Below are 19,156 nucleotides of genomic sequence, written 5' to 3' on the forward strand. Positions count from 1 at the left end.
CTTAATTGATGCAACCAAAAACAGCATAAAATACAGTATAAAACGTGAATAACAATAAATTCAGAATTCAAAAATCAATTTAGGGGGGAAATCCATCCAATAAACATTGGATGATCACTGAGGCTAGCTGGCTAAATTAGTCCTATTTGGGCCAACGAGGAGACCAGGGGAGAATTAGCTGTGGGATCCCAGAGCGGGTAATCTTCATAAAAAGGGGAGGGGGAGGGAAGGAAGGGGAATAAAAGATCAGGCTAAGTTCAAATTGAAAGCCAGGTGGAATAGTTCTGTCTTACAGGCACTGCAGAAGGAAGTTAAATCCTGCAGGGCCCTGGTCTCATGGGGCAGAGCATTCCACCAGATCGGAGCCATCACTGAGAAGGCCCTGGCCCAGGATAATCTGACTTCCTTAGGGCCCGGGACCTATAAACTATGATTATTCATGGACCTTAAGGTGCTCTGCAGGGCAGACCAGGAGAGGCGGTCCTGTAAATACGAGGGCCCAAAGCCACATTGTGTAGACAATACTGAGCTAGATGGGTTCAGCATAAGGCAATCTAAACTGCCTCTGAATTTGGCGCTGGCGTTATTGTTAAACATTTGCGCCCCACTTCTTCTCTGCTTCAGCAAGTGCCTGACCGTTGCCCCAAGGATGGGGAACCTGTGTACCACCAGGTGTTGCTGAACTACAACTCCCATCATCCCTGACTTGCTGGGGCTGATGGGAACAGCGGTCTAATAACCTCTCGAAGGGCCACAAGTTAGCCACCCGGTCTCAGCAATTGATCCCTAAGCATGACTGGTGTTATGTACTGAGTTGAATAGGATCCAAAAGGCAGCAGTCTGATTGGTCCACAGGAGCCACCCAATCCAGCTCCAGGTGGAAGTGAATCCGCAACCTGATTGGCCTACAGCTGAATCCTGGAGTTAGCCAATCGTGTGGGGCCCATTGTGTAAATAATGTATATAAAGCAGACATTCGGGGGGAACTTCCATTCCTCCTCACCACTATGAGCTGAATAAAGAGCATGAAATCCACTCTCGACTCAGAGTATAATTCAACTCCCTTCTCTCAAAAAGCCCTGAAGGCCAGTGAACTCTGTTTCTGGGTACCAGTTCCTGCTGGGCCTTCCTCCCGCCCCCCAACCAGCCCACTGCACACCTGATTCCCCTCCCCGCCTCAACCTACCGTCCTTCGGCATCCCGGGTCTCCCCGTCGCGTCCCATCAGCAGATACTCCTGGCCGGTGACTAAGCGTGTCCGACAGGCAGAACGGACCACAAAGCGCCTGATCTCGTTCTCAGAGATCCCGACGTCTGCGACTGGAGAGGAAGAGAGAATGGGAGTCAGGGGGTGATGGGGGGGGCAGTGAGAATAATATAAGAGGAAATGAGCTGAACAGGGCAGGTTAGTTTCATTGTGGGATAAAGGCCTCATTAAAAACTTACAATTATTTTGTTTCATTTTTAAGAATATCGCCATCCAGTGGCGTAGGAAGGGGGTGTGTGGGTCGCCCTGGGTGTCATCCCTGAAGGGGGTGACAAAATGGCTATGGGCTTTGTGACGTGGCGGCTTGGGCACCTGCAGGCTCCACGCTGCCCAAAATGGCAGGGAAGCTTTTAATGTTTGATACATCACTGTATTTTAATATTTTGTTGGAAGCCGCCCAGAGTGGCTGGGGAAGCTCAGCCAGATGGGCGGGGTATAAATAAATTATTATTATTATTATTATTATTATTATTATTATTATTATTATTATTATTATTGTGGTACCTCGGGTTAAGTACTTAATTCGTTCCAGAGGTGCATTCTTAACCCGAAACTGTTCTTAACCTGAAGCACCACTTTAGCTAATGGGGCCTCCTGCTGCTGCCGCACCACTGGAGCACGATTTCTGTTCTCATCCTAAAGCAAAGTTCTTAAGCTGAGGTACTATTTCTGGGTTAATGGAGTCTGTAACCTGAAGTGTATGTAACCTGAAGCGTATGTAACCCGAGGTACCACTGTATTATTGCATCTGTCCGCCGCCTCTCCCTCAGCCACCCTACAGCTGGGGGGTGGGCTGCGGTGGCGAGGCTCGATGCAGCGCACCCTGCCCAGCTCGCCCCGCCCAATGGGTGGCTTGCCCCGCCCCTGGGGGAGGGCACATGCGGTGCTCCAGGGGCCTGAGCTACGGTGCTGCATTGGGGGCGGGGACCAGGTACAGGTGGCAGACAACAGGAGCAAAACATAGCAAACAGGTCTGCAACCAACTACCCCTCTAAGAAGGCTTCAGCTGGGCAATTTGGAATGGGCCGCAAGCAGAGGGGTGCTGTGGGTGCTGCGGTCCCGGGCCCAATTTTGCTGTTTGCGCCACCACAGCAGGCTCTTTCATTGGAGCCCGACTCATAGCTGTCAACCTTCCCTTTTCGGCGGGAAATTCCCTTATTCCAGTGCAGTTTCCCGCTGCTATCCCGGATTGTTAGATATCCCGTAGACTGTCCCTGGGACAGGTGAGGCTGCAGATCCCTTATTTTTGAGGCTGCTGATCCCTCATTTTCAAATCTTAAAGCTGACAGCTATGGCCTGACTCTGCACCAGGAGGAGCTGTGCTTCAGCTGCGGCGCTTGTGCCCGGCGCAGCTCCGTGGGGAGGCCTGACCCGAGGAAGGAGATCAGGTCAGTGGGCGGCAGCGCTACTGCCCACAGTCCTTGGCTGTGAGGCACCTCCTCTGGTGCCAGGTCTGCTGCCAGGTCAGACCAGAGCAGGAGGAGTGTGGGCAGCAGTTTCCCGCCCCTCTCCTAACCCTGAACTGTGACCTGTGGAGGGCGCCCTCTGCGCCCCGGCCCCTTGGGGCATACGCTCCTCTGCTGCTGTCGCCATCTCCATTGCCTTTTCAACTCCTGTTGATGCCCTTTTGCTTCCAACAAGCCATTGAAGTGGAGATTTTTAGCCCAGATTTTTAGTCTGTGTTGGATTTGAATCCGTTTTTATACATGCAATTGCTGTAATGGCTTTTATATGTCAAATTGTTTTGTTGTTGTTGTTGCTGTCGTCGTCTTTATGGTTGAATTGCTTTGAGGTATTTCCTAGGAAGTGATTTGTAGACTTAACAAAATGAAATAAACATCGCTCACTGTACTGCAAGGGCTCCAGGATGATAACTTCGTAGACGCGGAAGGCACTTTCTTGGGTCTCGCGCTCCACTCGAACTCGGAACCCTGAAGGTGGGAAAGAAGAAGAAGAAGAAGAAGAGGAGGAGGAGGAGGAGGAGTTTGGATTTGATATCCCGCTTTATCGCTACCCTAAGGAGTCTCAAAGCGGCTAACATTCTCCTTTCCCTTCCTCCCCCACAACAAACACTCTGTGAGGTGAGTGGGGCTGAGAGACTTCAGAGAAGTGTGACTAGCCCAAGGTCACCCAGCAGCTGCATGTGGAGGAGCGGAGACGCGAACCCGGTTCACCAGATTATGAATCTACCACTCTCAACCACTACACCACACTGGCTCTCAGAGAAAAGTGACAATAGCCGGGAAGGTACATGTCAGCAACCCACAAGACGGGAACTAATTTCACTGCTTGATAAAGAAAACGAGTCTCCAAAACCAATATATAAAAGGAATAAAGAAACAAAAGGCACCTCCAAACATGCAATAATTTGCAGGAGGAATATGGTCACACACCAGAGGTTTAGGTTTGTGCAGTTAAAGTGGATTAAAACATTTCTTTTCACCCAAGGGCAAGAAATCCACTAAAAGACAACATTTTGCTGTTTGGTAAATGACAGACAGGGAAAGGATGGGAGATAAATAAATAATTTACAAGAAGACTTGTAAATATCCTGCAAGCAACCAGAGATGAATGAAGGACAAATGCTCATTGTCATAGAACCTCCCCATAAAAATATCAGAATGAATGTTCAAGAAAGACCAGGCTCAGTCTAACTGCTGTGTAAGCGTTGTGCAAGCAAATCGGGGTGATTTCTCAATACACAGGTTGTCAGGAAGCGCCCACTGACAAAAGGAGACAAAACCCCACAAGCCTCTGGAGGCTGTTAAGTGCACTGGACTAGGAACTTGAACTTTTCCAAGTATTTCCTTGTTGGAAATATGTGCTATGTATGAAGAAGGGAAAGGGAAAGGGATTTTCAGTGGCGTCCACTCCAATATGGAATGCCATTTTCAAAGAGGTCTGCCTAGTGCCAAAAAAACCTCCCTCCATCCCTGGTTAAGTCATTTTATATTTTCCCATGCATTTTGTGTCAGGCCTGAAAGTTTTTAGCTGTCAACTCATTTGCTTGTTAATGCTGTGGCTTTAGCAGCCATGAACCCAGGTGTTGCTTGGGAAGCCTAAAAAAATCAGTGCAGTTCTGAAACCAGTGGTTAAAAATCAGTGCAGCTTGGAAACCAGTTTTTAGAATCAGTGCAATTTTGAAATATGCAGTTTAAAACCACTGCAATTTTTTTAAGGTTCAGTCTGTCATGTTGATTCAAGAATGTTGCATCCAAGCCCAGAAAGAAATTTGCTGCTTGATCTCAAGGACTACCGTGCAAAATTTGGTTACGATACCTTAAGAGGTGTATAGATGCACAGCAGACAAACAAAAAACTCTCCAACTTTCATGTTGTTCGCCACCGCCCTGAAATCTCTCAGGCAGAGGGCAGAATACAAATATTTTCAACAAAGGCATAAACGTCAGACCTCAGCTGGGTCTGCAAGTCGGCTACAGAGCTGCATGTGAGCCACGAGAAGAAAAGATGCAAAGTCTGAAATTATGCATCACAGAGGCTTTGAAGGAGACCCGGAAACTACAACTAATCCAGAATGTGGCAGCTAGACTGGTGACTGGGGGCGGCTGCCGAGACCACATGACACCGGTCCTGAAAGACCTACATTGGCTCCCAGTACGTTTCCGAGCACAATTCAAAGTGTTGGTGTTGACCTTTGAAGCCCTAAATGGCCTCGGCCCAGTATACCTGGAGGAGCGTCTCCACCCCCATCGTTCAGCCCAGACACTGAGATCCAGCACAGAGGGCCTTCTGGCAGTTCCCTCATTGTGAGAAGTGAAGTTACAGGGAACCAGGCAGAGGGCCTTCTCGGTAGTGGCACCCGCCTTGTGGAACGCCCTCCCATCAGATGTCAAAGAGAAAAACAACTACCAGACTTTGAGAAGACATCTGAAAGCAGCCCTGTTTATGGAAGCTTTATTGTTTGATGGACTATTGTATATTAATATTCTGTTGTGAGCTGCCCAGAGTGGCTGGGAAAACCCAGCCAGATGGGCGGGGTATAAATAATAAATTATTATTATTATTATTAGGGGTTAGAGGTGGTGAGACATCAGTGGGGCAAGAGCCAAAAGAGCCAAGCTGGAGAGGCTGGAGGGTCTCTGATCCCTCCCTTAACTCCTTACCGTAATGCACACGGGGACTATAGCATGCAAACTCCATGCGTGCTTGCTCCGTAATGGCCTCGTCGAGGGTACGCTTCAAACGCGGACAGGCACCTGTGCAAGTGAGGGAGGAGATAAGGTCAGGTTAACTAGGTGTCAGGGAATGGTTTGGATCTGAAGATGGGGGAATGCAGTCGCAGGCAGACCACCTTCTCTCAGAAGAGGAGGGGGAGTATTTGCCCCCCCCTTCCAGTGTTTTCAGAAGCAGGGAGACAGGCAGACACAGACACAGAAGCTGAACAGATTAGGGAGGAGATACCCAGCTACGAGATAATGGCAAGAGATCCAGAAGGGAGGGGGCATTGGGGGACACATCAGTTGGGAGTGTGGGGGAACCCCCCTCCCCACGGACTCGGAGGTCCGAATGTATCAGAGAGCAAAGGAGGCAGAGAGGGGGAGGAACTTCATGTTGGCACACTCCTTGCTGCAGAGGTAGGGAGATTTAGAGCAGGCAACTGCCCTCCTTGCAGAGAGCTGTGTATTTTGTGACTGCAACATGAAGCTTTAATAAAAGAAGAGTTTGGATTTGATATCCCGCTTTATCACTACCCGAAGGAGTCTCAAAGCGGCTCACATTCTCCTTTCCCTTCCTCCCCCACAACAAACACTCTGTGAGGTGAGTGGGGCTGAGAGACTTCAGAGAAGTGTGACTGGCCCAAGGTCACCCAGCAGCTGCAGGTGGAGGAGCGGAGACGCGAACCCGGTTCCCCAGATTACGAGTCCACCGCTCTTAACCACTACACCACACTGGCTATAAATCTATCAACTGTTCATTGATTCTTATCTATGGAGTTACCGAAGGGAGGGGAGGACTCTCCAAGCTTCACCCTGGCAGGGGATGGATGGTGCATTAGTGTAAGGCTGGGTGCTGAGATGCTTCAACAGAAGTGGACAGGGAGGTGGAGACTAGGCAGTCCAGGTTTGTAATGGGAGAGGTGTAGGGAAAGTGAGCACAGAACGGGGACCAGCAATGGGCAAATCTGTCCTTTCCAGTTCCTCTCTGACTTTTCTCATCTCAAACTCTCCACATTTCCACATCAGTTGGCAGGTTTCTTTTATATAAAAAAAGATAATAAAAGCCCTCATGAAAATAATTCAGCGTTTTAATGCAGCTTTCTCCTAACGTATCCATTTTTGCAAAGCAAGTCCCTCTAAAATAATGTGATTTTTGTATGTGTGTTTTTATACAATCCTGATTCCTGGTATGGTGAAGAAGTTTCCTGAGGATTTCATGTGTGTGTGTGTGTGTGTGTGTGTGTGTGTAAAGGTAAAGGGACCCCTGACTATTAGGTCCAGTCGTGGCCGACTCTGGGGTTGCGGAGCTCATCTCGCTTTATTGGCCGAGGGAGCCGGCGTACAGCTTCCGGGTCATGTGGCTAGCATGACTAAGCTGTTTCTGGCGAACCAGAGCAGTGCATGGAAACGCCGTTTACCTTCCCGCCAGAGCGGTACCTATTTATCTACTTTCACTTTGACGTGCTTTCGAACTGCTAGGTTGGCAGGAGCAGGGACCGAGCAACGGGAGCTCACCCCGTCGCAGCGATTCAAACCATAGAATCATAGAATCACAGAGTTGGAAGAGACCACAAGGGCCATCGAGTCCAACCCCCTGCCAAGCAGGAAACACCATCAGAGCACTCCTGACATATGGTTGTCAAGCCTCTGCTTAAAGACCTCCAAAGAAGGAGACTCCACCACACTCCTTGGCAGCAAATTCCACTGTCGAACAGCTCTTACTGTCAGGAAGTTCTTCCTAATGTTTAGGTGGAATCTTCTTTCTTGTAGTTTGGAACCATTGCTCCGTGTCCGCTTCTCTGGAGCAGCAGAAAACAACCTTTCTCCCTCCTCCCTCCGACCTTCAGATCGGCAAGCCCTAGGCTCTGTGGTTTAATCACAAATGGCTGCAGAAATGCAGAGAAGCTGAATTTGAGACTTGAAAAATGGGAAAAGAGAGAAAACAGACACTGGCACCATCTCTCCATCCCAACTCCCAGGTAGGTGGGGTTTGAAGCACAGCCTAAGAAGAGGCGTGTGCAGGGTCCCTCAGATCCTGCTGTTGGGATCCAGCAAGCAAGAGCATTCTGGTCACATTGCCTTAGGGAACCTCAACCCACCATCCAGGCGAAACGAAGGAGGTGGTGTGTTTGTGCTGCGGGAGGGATGGGCCTCCGATGGCCTTGCTCCAGATTTCCCACCACCCCCAGCGGAAGGCCGCCCAGGCAACCTCACCTTCGGCGCATTGGCAGACGTCTTCGGAGCACAAGGCTGACACGTACTGAGGTTTGTTGGGGGCGCCATAGAAGATGCTGCAGCGCTGGTCTGAAAGGCGAAAGGAGAACTCTTAGAAATTGTATGTGACATAACAGTGACATGATCCACATGTGGTGGATGTGTGAAAAGATTAAGATTTTTTTGGGGGGGGGAAATATACGATGAATTAAAAAAGATGATGGGGATAACTTTTACGAAAGAAACGGAGGCATTTCTATTAAGTATTTTAGATAAAGAGATCCCAAAAAATCTAAGAGAGGTATTCTTGTATGCAACCGCTGACATTTGCATATCACCAAAACCTCAGCATATTCGTCTTTTTTCAGAAAGTGAATGAGGTTATTATTATTATTTTAATTAATTAATTAATTAATTAAATTGTTGTTATGTACTGAGTTGAATAGGATCCAAACGGCAGCAGTCTGATTGGTCCTAGAACAATAGGATCCAAAAGGCAGCAGTCTGATTGGTCCTAGAACAATGCAGCAGTATGATTGGTTGGCAGGAACTACCCAATCATGCTCCAGATAGAAGTGAATCCACAACCTGATTGGCTTACAGTAGAATTCCGGAATTAGCCAATCATGTGCAGCCCATTGTGTAAATAATGTATATAAAGCAGATACTGTGAGGGGACATTCATTCATCCCTCCTCACCACTATGAGCTGAATAAAGAGCATGAAATCACTTTGTGACTCTGAGTATATTTCAATTGTATACTGCCCTATACCTGCAGATCTCAGGGTGGTTACAACATAAAATCACAAAAACATAAAATACATAATAAAAACAAAAACAACCCAATAATCTCCCCTGCATAGGGCTTTCCTTCCCTATCTTCTCACTGTGTACCTCATAACCTGCACTGGAAATTCTCCTATTGCTCCAAAGCAGATTTAGGGGTTGTGGAAGCACACAAAGGGAAGGAAGAATCTTGTTCTATGAATGCAAAAACTCATTTGACTCCCGCCCAGAGCCAACCTTAATTAATCCCCTGGATAGAAAATATCAAACTTTTCCAGAACATTTAATGCATGGAAAACACTCTGGCCTGATTTAGACATAGCACATCTCTCTCTGCCTAGGTTTTAAGTTGCAAGCAACTCCTGTTAACCCTGGATAAAATTAAACTGGGTAGTTTTGCATGTGGTAATTAAATTACAATCTCAAACTGAAGAGGATGTTGTTATGTCAGGTTACGATTTAATAAGCAAAAATTATCCCTTAATTGCCTGCTACAGCCGGCGAAGGGAACTCTCTCCTGCTCCCTAAGGCCGCAGCTACTAAACCTTTGCTCCACCAGAAAGATGCAGTCTGGCTCCCCTGCCCCCACTCAGGCCCCCTGACCTGTCAATCACTTACCTGGTTCATAAAAATCGTAGATGGTGGCACTGGCTGGCTGGATTTTCCCCACAGGCACCAGCTGCTTTGCTGTAAATGATACGCATTCGCGTCCAGATGCTGGCACCTACAGATGGATATATTTAAAAACATAAGAGAAAGCCCTGTCCTCTGTATCGATCTAGTGGCCCGTCTTGCCTGGCACCCTATTCTCACAGTGGCCAGTGGGAGCTGAGCAGCACAACCACCTCTGAAATAAGTAAACAAAGCAGCCGACCAACTAAACCGCTGCAAAAAACGACCGAAAAAGATCAGAGGCAAAAATCCAACACAAAGCCCGGAAGGGGAACAGAACAATAATGTAAAGGAAATATAAGAAGCTTCCTTATATCGGATCAGGCCGCTGGGCAATCTCCCCCAGCTTCCCCCAACCTGTTGCCCTCCAAATGGTTTGGATAACTATCAGCCCCAAGGTAGCACAGGGGTCACTGATACTGGTAATAATAAATAATAATAATATTTTTTTATTTATACCCCGCCCTTCCCGGTTCAGAAAACCGGGCTCAGGGTGGCTAACAACAAATTTAAAGCACTTAATTGTGATACAACAAAAAACAGCATAAAATACGGAATAAAAAGTGATAGGGCAGGAGGCAGGGAGGCTGCCAGTAGGTGGCGCCAGAGCCAATGGCAGGCACAGGCAATGCGTTATCTCCTCTCTGCTGAGTTCTATAATGGCAATGCTGAGACCAAGGAAGGAGGAGGCTGACAGCCAGCACCACCCGCTGGATGGGATGTAAGTAACGTGGTAGGCTGGAGGCAGATTGAGGCTGGCAGGGCAGCCTGCACTGAGCCCAAAACATGAGAAGGGCACTAGCATGATTGCCAAGTGCAGTCTATGTGGGATGTAATCCATTGGTGCAGTCAAATGCAACGTTCCTTATTTCCCTAGAATGGGCACAAGCAGAAGGACATCCGGTGGTCTGGAGCTTTCTCCCCCTGCATGTGACCTGCATGGCTCTGGCTGACTCCATAAGAGCCGAGTCATGCAGCCATTTCCCTCAGTCTCTTGAGTCCTGTTTTTGTCTCTTCTTGCCTTGCTCTGTCTTTTGCTGCTATGCTGCTCCCCTGCAGTAATTTTGCTGCCTGCTGGCTCTCAACCAGCAACACATTAGTTCAGTCTCCATATGAGATGAACTCACAATTTCTTTGTGTAACTGCTAAGTAAAGCCTGCCTTTCAGGGATCATATCGTGAACTGAAATGTGAGTAATTTTTTGTTTTGTTACTTTACTCAGAAAGACTCTTGTGTCTTTATTCTTTTAGGAGGGATAAAAGGGGACACCAGGAAATAACCTTAACTAAGAGATTCAAACAAATCTGCAAACTAGCTTCCAGCTATATTGAGGGGGGTCTGCTCTGCTACATCACTTACTAGCGTGAGGGAAGGAAGGAAGGATAACACTTATCCAATATATCCTTTCCTACTATTCCTTAACATTCCCACAGTATATGCCAAGTGGAAGCAGTCCTCCAAAGGCAAAGCCCTGATAAGTAGGGATTTGAGGGGCCTCCTGCATATCATTTCAGAGTTGGTTTTGCATAGCAGTTAGAGCACCAGACTGTAAGCGGGGAGATCTGAGTTTGAATCCCCACTCGGCCATTAAGCTCACTGGGCCAGTCACTTCAAAAGGGAGGGGACTCCAGCTGCTTGGCTGGAAGCTGCCCTCGAACTCTTGCTTCTTTGGGTGGAGGATAGAGAGGCAGGTGTTACTGAGTGCGTAGAAACTAGCCTAGTGTACAAGGGCAGAATCGACTTTCACCCCTTGGCCCCGCCCACCTCCGGCATGCGGCCCCCAGAAGGTTGCAGAGAAGCAAATGTGGCCCTCGCTCAGATAAAAAAGCTTTTCTGCTTCTGCCATATAGCCCAAAGGGGAGTAAATCGAAAGGCAGGTTGGGTGGGTGCTCATTACAATGGGGGTGGGGAGAGTTTATCTGAACTCCTCTGTGCAGCTGCCCTCCCTCCCTGCCCCCCCTGCCTCCGTTCTCATGGTGTAATCCTGCACGCGTCTCTCTCACCGAGTCAAAGTAGAGCAGCAGCCGCCATCCTTGGATCTCCCAGTGGCTGATGTATTGATCGGGGAGAGTTCGCAGCTGAGAGACCAAGGAAGAGAAGAAGAGAAGAGTTTGGATTTGATATCCCGCCTTTCACTCCCTTTAAGGAGTCTCAAAGCGGCTAACATTCTCCTTTCCCTTCCTCCCCCACAACGAACACTCTGTGAGGTGAGTGGGGCTGAGAGACTTCAGAGAAGTGTGACTGGCCCAAGGTCACCCAGCAGCTGCATGTGGAGGAGCGGAGACGCGAACCCGGTTCCCCAGATTACGAGTCTACCGCTCTTAACCACTACACCACACTGGAAAGAAACAAGGAGCTGTTAACGGAGAAATCTGAGGGCTCCTTGGACAAAAAACAAGGACACCAGCCAGGAATACCAGAGCAAAACAGCAGCCAGTAGGCTTGGTCTTGATTGAAGACGGTCTTTATTACAGAACTCCCACCTGCCACAAGGTGGAACAAGATGGAAGCCCCGAACAAAAGAGAACCCAAACTTTTATTAGCTGCTAATCCCCATGTTACACCCCCCACAAACTACATCACTCATACATCACGGTTACATCATGAAAGGGGAGGTCTGGTGGCAGTAATCTGAGCATCCTGGACCCTGCCCCAAGGTTCCCCTTGCCCTCCACCAAACACCCATCAAGTGTAACAAAAGAGACATTTCCCTGTTTCCCAGCTAAGTTAATCACACCCTTTTGTCTTCAACTGGGTTTTTTATTTCTGGAATGGCTACCTGTCTGGCACTCAGGTATCAGGATGCCAAGAATTATCACTCAGGCAGAGGGGCTGCTGAGTAGCTGAGCTCACATGCCTATATGAATTTATGAAGTTTTCCCAGTGACCCAGTACATAGATACATTTATCAGTGAATTTGGTATCGTGCAGCAAAGGCCCTTTGAATAGATAGGAAGAAAGTGTGATGAAGTGTTTTGTGGGGACAAATCACAAAAGTGATTCTGCTGATTTTGGTAGTGGGCTGCATGTGCATGGTATCTGCTGGAGGGGCACCAACCACCACCCCATACATAAATTCTTGCAACAGTGGTGAACCAACAAGCAGGAGCACCGAGGCCGTAGGGAGAGCTGGGTCTGGTGCAGTGTTCTGTTCTTGCAGCAGCCAACCGGACACCCCTATGGAAACCCTGAAAGGAGGGCCTGAGGAGAGAAGCCCTGTCCCACCTGCGATTCCTGCCCACTGGAATTGAAGGCTCTTTTTAGTGCTGAATTGGAGCAGGCGCCAATGTTTGCTCTGCTTCAGTGCTAAAGATCGAGTTTCCCCAGGGGGAGGGTGGCAGAACAGTCTGCATGAGCTCTATGAGGCTAATAATAATAATAATAATAATAATAATAATAATAATATATTTATACCCCACCCATCTGGCTAGGTTTCCCCAGCCACTCCGGGCAGCTTCCAACAGAATATTAACATACAATAATCTATTAAACATTAAAAGGTTCCCTAAACAGGGCTGCCTTCAGATGTCTTCTAAAAGTCTGGTAGTTGTTTTTCTCTTTAACATCTGGTGATGCCTCCAACAGCAGAGAATATGGCCATTGTGGCAATAATAATAATAATAATAATAATAATAATAATAATAATAATAATAATAATAGCCATTGAGGCAACTAAGCAGGATAAGGTTCTCATAGCTGAACAGCATCACCACAGTCCTTTGTCCTGATGAGGCTCTAGCAGATGAGGCAACTCAGTCAGATGGGCTGGGAATTATTATTATTATTACAGCAGACTGACTGGTGGCCCATAATACTAGGCCGGGCCCAGCCGTTTGTTGGAGGGCTGGTGTGTTAATGGACCAGGCTCCAACTGTGCTGAAGCATATCTAAAGGCCCCACAGGGAAGGGAACTCGATGGGGCTTGGTGGGGTCTTGACAGGCCTGGACCCTGAGCCTTGTCATATGCCAAAATGCCCACACAGCCTCTGCTCACCTCCTCAAGGTAGTTCTCATCCGGATGGAAGCCGCTCAGCAGGGTGATGTCCACAATAACCATGCCAGAGACATGAGCCCCCGGTTGTCTCCTGTAGGGAGGAAAGAAGCAAAAACAGAAAGGTTAGGGAAAGGATATTCTGTTTTTCAGGTAGTTAGAGTGTTGGGCTATAGAGTGTTGGGCTAGCATGCCACTACCGGACTCAGGCAAGTACTTGCCATCCCCTAAAAGGCAGTGCCCAAAGAGAGGAAGGGAGTTCTTTCCTCCTCAAAATGGCCCAGTTCTGGTTAGAACCAGAATATTATGCCCGTTCAAGAAAAGCCCACTCATCAAACCTTACCAGAAGCAGACATTGTAGGTGACCTCCTTCTGTGCCTGCCCAGGGTCTTTGGCTTCCCTCCTGCGGCGTCGGCGGGCATCAAACACTTCGATCGGTGACAACGGCTGGTCGGTGGGGTCTGCTTCTGGCTCAGAATCCTCTGGGCCGTAATCTTCATATTCATAGTAGTAGTCTAATATGTCGGCTGTTGAAAAAGGTTGAGATGGTTAAGGGGATGGAGCAAATTCCCTACTGGCAACAGTTGTGGCATTTGGGACATTTGAGTTTAGAGGCGAGTTGACATAATAGAAGTTTATAAAATTATGCAGTGGCTGGGGAAAAGTTTTCCCCTCTTTCTCACATAACACTTGAACTCGTGGTGATGAATGCTAGAAGATTCATGACAGATGTATACCGTATTTTTCACCCTATAAGACGCACCAGACCACAAGACGCACCTAGTTTTTGGAGGGGGGGGGAATATTCTGAATCTCAGAAGCCAGAACAGCAAGAGGGATCGCTGCGCAGTGAAAGCAGCAATCCCTCTTGCTGTTCCGGCTTCTGGGATAGCTGCGCAGCCTGCATTCGCTCCATAAGACGCACACACATTTCCCCTTACTTTTTAGGAGGGAAAAAGTGAGTCTTATAGAGCAAAAAATACGGTATATAAAGCACTTCTTCACCCACTCAAGAAGGCTGTGGATAATTCAACGTTGTCAGCGCTGCCCAAGGTCCCAGCTCACACAAGACCAACGCTGCTCCTTTCTTTAGTATAAAAGTCTTTATTGAAGTTCAGTTTCACTTCCACACGCGCAGCGTGCAACGCTACGTCTGTACCTTAGACCGCCGAAGCTCCATCTGAATCTCCTCCCCCCTGACACCAGTTTAAGATTCTAGCCTTACTCCACCTCTTCCTCTGTTCCTTCCTTCTCTGGGTCCGCCTGCTAGTCGGGGTCTCACCCTTCCTAGACTCCTCTGACACTGAGTCCCCTGACTCTTCCCCCTCCCTCCTTCGGGCTTTTGGACCTGGCTCCCAATCCGGGTCTTCTGCTGTCCCGCGCTCCTCCACATTTGAACTTGGCGCGCGCGCGCAGCCTCCCACTTTCCTTCTGACCGTTACACTTGTGTCACTGCTCCCTCCTTCGGGGAGGCTAGCTGGACCTGGCCTTCCCTCCGTTTCCCCACTTCCCGATGGGGGCGTGGTTACCCCTGACTCATCTTCTCTCCCCGCTGGAGGAGAGGCTGGTCCTGACTCATGTGACTCTTCCCCCCCACTACGCTCTGGTGGGGAAGCTGGTCCTGATCCTCCGCTGCTCCCTTGGGAGTCCCCGCTGGCCCCTTGCTTCTGGTGCGTCCCCCCTGGGACCCCCCTCGCCCTTACCATAGGCGCCCCCTTCTGGGAATCTTCTGATTCGCTGGAGAAGCTCATGGAATCTCTCGGGTCACTGTCATACTCCCCTACGCTCCCCTCGGATTCCTCTCCTCCGCTCTCTATTTGCTCTCTCCCCTGCTCTTCTGCTCCTGAGCCTCTGACAAACGTCAAAGGCCCAGAGGAAAGAAATTTCTGCCTGGAGCCTAAAGACAAGTAACAAAGGTCCCAGGCGAGCCTCCCTGGGGAGAGCGTCCCCCAATTGAGGAGCCACCACTGATAAGGCCTGCTCTTGCACTGCAGCCCTCCAAACCTCTTGTGGATCGGGCTCACAGAGAAGGGCCTCAGAGGGCAATAGTGGAGCCCACGGTAATTAATGTGGAGAGCGGCAGTCTCCCCGATCGCAGAATTATAGAACTGGAATCTGAAGCCCAGACTTACGTGCACGCTGAAAAGAACCACTCACGTCCACCTGCAGCCCAAGAGTCTGGCACGAAGTGTTTTGCACAGCCAAGACGTGGTATTGCTTCAGGACCTGGAAGGGAGCAGAGACAGAAGAGGAGTGCTCCTCCTAGCTCTCAAGCTGTGCACTCGCAGCAGCGACACTGGAGTAAAGGTTTGTTCAGAGCCCAGGAGGCTAAGGAGGAGGAAGCTGGCAGGCTTCAGGTAGAAAGTACGGCAGGGGAGGGGGCTGTTTGGGTAAATAAATCCTGCGTCCAGTCAGGCTTCCCTGCGTGGCTCTGCTGGGGAGCTGACCTGGCAGGAGAGCAGAGTAGCAGCGGTCCTGCGTCCGTGTGAGATGAGGGATAAATCAAGTCCAAAGACAGTTCGGTTCTTATCTCTAGAAGCGTTTATTTACAAAGCAGTAAATCCATCAGAAACCTCCGACATTCTCTGTGCTCCAAAGCACACACGCAGCCTCCGAGCTGAGCTGCGTCTCAGGCAGAAGCGAAAGCAAGTCTGAACAGTGACACAGACTGTGACGCACTTCTCTGCGTTAAACTCCTCCCAGATACAGGACACCACGGAGTTTTAACCCTGTCAGTTCCAAACTCCACAGGCTGTAGTAGTAGTAGTAATAATAATAATAATAATAATAATAATAATTTATTATTTATACCCTGCCTATCTGGTTGGGTTTTCCCAGCCACTCTGGGCAGCTCCCAACAGAATATTAAAAATAGAATCAAACATTAAAAACTTCCCTAAACGGGGCTGCCTTCAGATGTCTTCTAGAAGTCATAGATAGTTGTTTATTTCCTTGACATCTGAAGGGAGGGCGTTCCACAGGGCGGGTGCCACTACCAAGAAGGCCCTCTGCCTGCTTCCCTGTAACCTCGCTTCTCGCAGTGAGGAAACCGCCAGAAGGCCCTCAGAGCTGGACCTCAGTGTCTGGGCTGAACAATGGGGGTGGAGATGCTCCTTCAGGTATACTGGGCCGAGGCTGTTTAGGGCTTTAAAGGTCAGCACCAACACTTTGAATTGTGCTTGGAAACGTACTGGGGGCCAATGTGGGTCTTTCAAGACTGGGGTTATTTGGTCCCGGCGGCCACTCCCAGTCACCAGTCTAGCTGCCACATTCTAGATTAGTTGCAGTTTCCGGGTCACCTTCAAAGGTAGCCCCACATAGAGCACAGTGCAGCCCTTCCTGAATATAAAGCTTATACAAATGAGAGAGAATCAGTTGATCTTAATTAAAAGCAAAGCAGACAAATTATGAAGCTACTCACGGTTAGAGTCCCTTTCCCCTTCCCTTCCACTTTCAGATGGATGTTACTTCCCATGGAAAACTAAAGGTGGGAGAAAAATGAGGAGGGAAAGTGAACGGCCAGGCCAAATAATACTGTAATACCCACACGGCGACAGCAGCCCCCAAGGTCCGCCTCATGAAGGGGCCTGTGGGACTATGGATTCTGAAGGGATCCCATGATCCACCCCAGGTCAGGCTGATCTGCCCAAATCGAATCAGGCGAGTGTCCGAAATCCTAGCTTGGCAGGAATCCATTGTCGGGATCTCTGCTCAGCCAAGCTGATAAAGCTTATCTTCCTCTGGCCAAGCCTTCGGAATCACCTCCCAACAAATAATTAACGACCTGAGCCTTTGATGAGGCTCCAAGGCACGTTCCCCCGATTCAGCAGAGATTCCAGCAGCATGCGGAAGTGATGAGATTTATGGCTTCATTGCAAAGAGTTTTATTTCTAAGCTACGCAGACAGCAAAGAAAAATACATTCTCTCTCTATGAAAGCAGAGAGCAACTGAAACAAAGGAACAGGAAACCAGTAACGTCACATCCGTCTCCCGTGAGACTTCCAACAGCCTGGAAGGTCTCTGGAATGTAAACAGAGTCCTGTGACTCCAAGCAGCTGCCCAGTGGCAAACAGAAACTAACATCCCTACCCCAAACCCTCACCTGAAGTTCTTCCTGGATCGGATCATTCGACCGCCCAAAGGTAAAGGTCCTCGGCAAGCTTTTCCCAGGGATCTTGAGGGTCACTTTCAGCTCATTGTCCTCCTCCTCGAAGGAGCTGATCCAATAGCGGGACAGAGCTTCTAGCGCCACCACTGTGTCCTGAAAGGAGAGAGAAGTGGGCCAGTTTATGAGATTTTGAGTGGGAAAACACAGCCTGCACTGGGCTAGTCCCCGAGAACTTGAGAAATGAGGACCAGCAGCCACAAAGACTACCCTCCGTGCATTCGTCAAAGCGCCCTTGAAAGCCACCTGAGCTGGCAGTCATCAATAGTCCCTCCATTTGGTAAGCATGGACCAATGGTACCAAATAGTATGGGAAACAGCCCTACTAGAAAAATTAACCAATAAACTGAAACTGACACGGGGACAAATAGAAGAAGAAGCCTTCACCCTGGTATGGCTCCCCTTTATCACATACACAGCCCAACAAGATAACGACAAAAATCCACCAACAGCATACAAATCAATATGGCTAACCTGATCCAAAACACCCACCCACCCCACTCACACATGAAAACAACGACCACCACAGCCAACCACAAATGAACAACCACACCCTAGGCCAACCCCAACCTCTCTCACCACCAAAGGAACACAAGTGAACAGCAGAGAACCTGCACAAGCAACGCTGACACAAAACCCTACATATAGTAAGTAAAATAGAAACATCGCCACCCGATCCCACCTATCTTCCCCCCTCTCCACCTCTTTCCCCCTTTTCTTCCTAATGTCTCAACAAATGAAACTGATTTGCAAAAATGTTACATGGGGGGGAAAATAGGAGATAAGAGACATTGCACACACTTTGGTAAATCATGAAAATCTCTCCGTTTTGTAAACATGCCCTGTGGGAGACCATACCTGGGTCGATCTGAAGCCGCCCCCATAGTTCCTCTGCTCTGTCAGCCACCGAGCCACCTTGCCTGCTGACGCAATGTCATTTTTCTGCAACAGGTAGAGGAGCCCGTATGCGGTGGCCTCCACCGTGATGGCTGAAGCAGGAGGCACCCAGCCAGGTTTCTTCTCATTCTGCAGCCGGTTTTTCTCCTCCACTTCCCAGAACATCATGGTGTTGTCTGGAAGAAGCATGAGAGGTCAGAATGTAGGGGCCATGCAGATGCGATGTATTGGGGAAGGGGACACACACGCGTGGCCAGGATCTCGTGCGTTAGCTCGGAATCTGAAAGGCCAGAGTTATATTGGGATTGAGGGCGATTACTTTTGTCCTCCGTAGCGAGACTCTTCAGGCGGACGCCGGCACTCGCGATGGCTGACTTGTCGTCGGAAGCGATTGACAGGGCGTAGCTGGTGATGGCGACAGGGTACGGGCCCAGGGACTGATCCTCTAGCTTGCGGGAAAGGAAGGCAGTCGCCCGAGCCAGGCCGTGTCTCTGGAAGAGAAGGAAAAGCAAATATTGATTGATACGTATTTGAGTGTTTGTAGCTTACAATTTCCCATAAGAACACAGCAAGGTGGGACATGCAACATTACAGTGATGTCAAGGGAGGAGGGAAGGAAGGAGGTGGGGAGTCTTGCTGCCTGGGCAGGAAGAGGCAGGATCAGCCAGGTGACAGGTGCCATGAGGGATAGAAACTTGATTGTGTGTGGTTTTTTTAAAAAGTTGAAAATGGAGATTCTGGGCTGGCTGGATTTCCATGTCCAGCATATTAGCTGGCTCTCCAGTGGTTTCTTAATATAATACAGTGGTACCTCGGGTTAAGTACTTAATTTGTTCCAGAGGTCCGTACTTAACCTGAAACTGTTCTTAACCTGAAGCACCACTTTAGCTAATGGGGCCTCCTGCTGCTGCCGCGCCGCCAGAGCACGATTTCTGTTCTCATCCTGAAGCAAAGTTCTTAACCTGAAGCACTATTTCTGGGTTAGC

General features: G+C 49.0%; 1 protein-coding gene across 1 annotated transcript in view; it reads right to left on the reverse strand.

Moving 5' to 3' along the window:
- The window catches only part of LOC128408973 (complement C4-like), a 63,209-nt gene that overhangs the window by 1,395 nt on the left and 42,658 nt on the right, over positions 1-19,156 (reverse strand). Inside the window, exons 28-40 of the mRNA XM_053379069.1 lie at positions 18,490-18,661; positions 18,132-18,346; positions 17,211-17,369; positions 16,529-16,588; positions 15,240-15,333; positions 13,451-13,634; positions 13,111-13,201; positions 11,120-11,194; positions 9,063-9,168; positions 7,658-7,747; positions 5,390-5,482; positions 3,114-3,197; positions 1,187-1,319 (exon numbers count right to left, since the gene is read on the reverse strand). Coding sequence (XP_053235044.1) covers positions 1,187-1,319; positions 3,114-3,197; positions 5,390-5,482; positions 7,658-7,747; positions 9,063-9,168; positions 11,120-11,194; positions 13,111-13,201; positions 13,451-13,634; positions 15,240-15,333; positions 16,529-16,588; positions 17,211-17,369; positions 18,132-18,346; positions 18,490-18,661 — 1,556 coding nt within the window. The remainder of the gene's footprint in view (positions 1-1,186; positions 1,320-3,113; positions 3,198-5,389; positions 5,483-7,657; positions 7,748-9,062; positions 9,169-11,119; positions 11,195-13,110; positions 13,202-13,450; positions 13,635-15,239; positions 15,334-16,528; positions 16,589-17,210; positions 17,370-18,131; positions 18,347-18,489; positions 18,662-19,156) is intronic.

Source organism: Podarcis raffonei, chromosome 2 (genome assembly GCF_027172205.1).
Source record: "Podarcis raffonei isolate rPodRaf1 chromosome 2, rPodRaf1.pri, whole genome shotgun sequence".
Taxonomy (NCBI): Eukaryota; Metazoa; Chordata; class Lepidosauria; order Squamata; family Lacertidae; genus Podarcis; species Podarcis raffonei.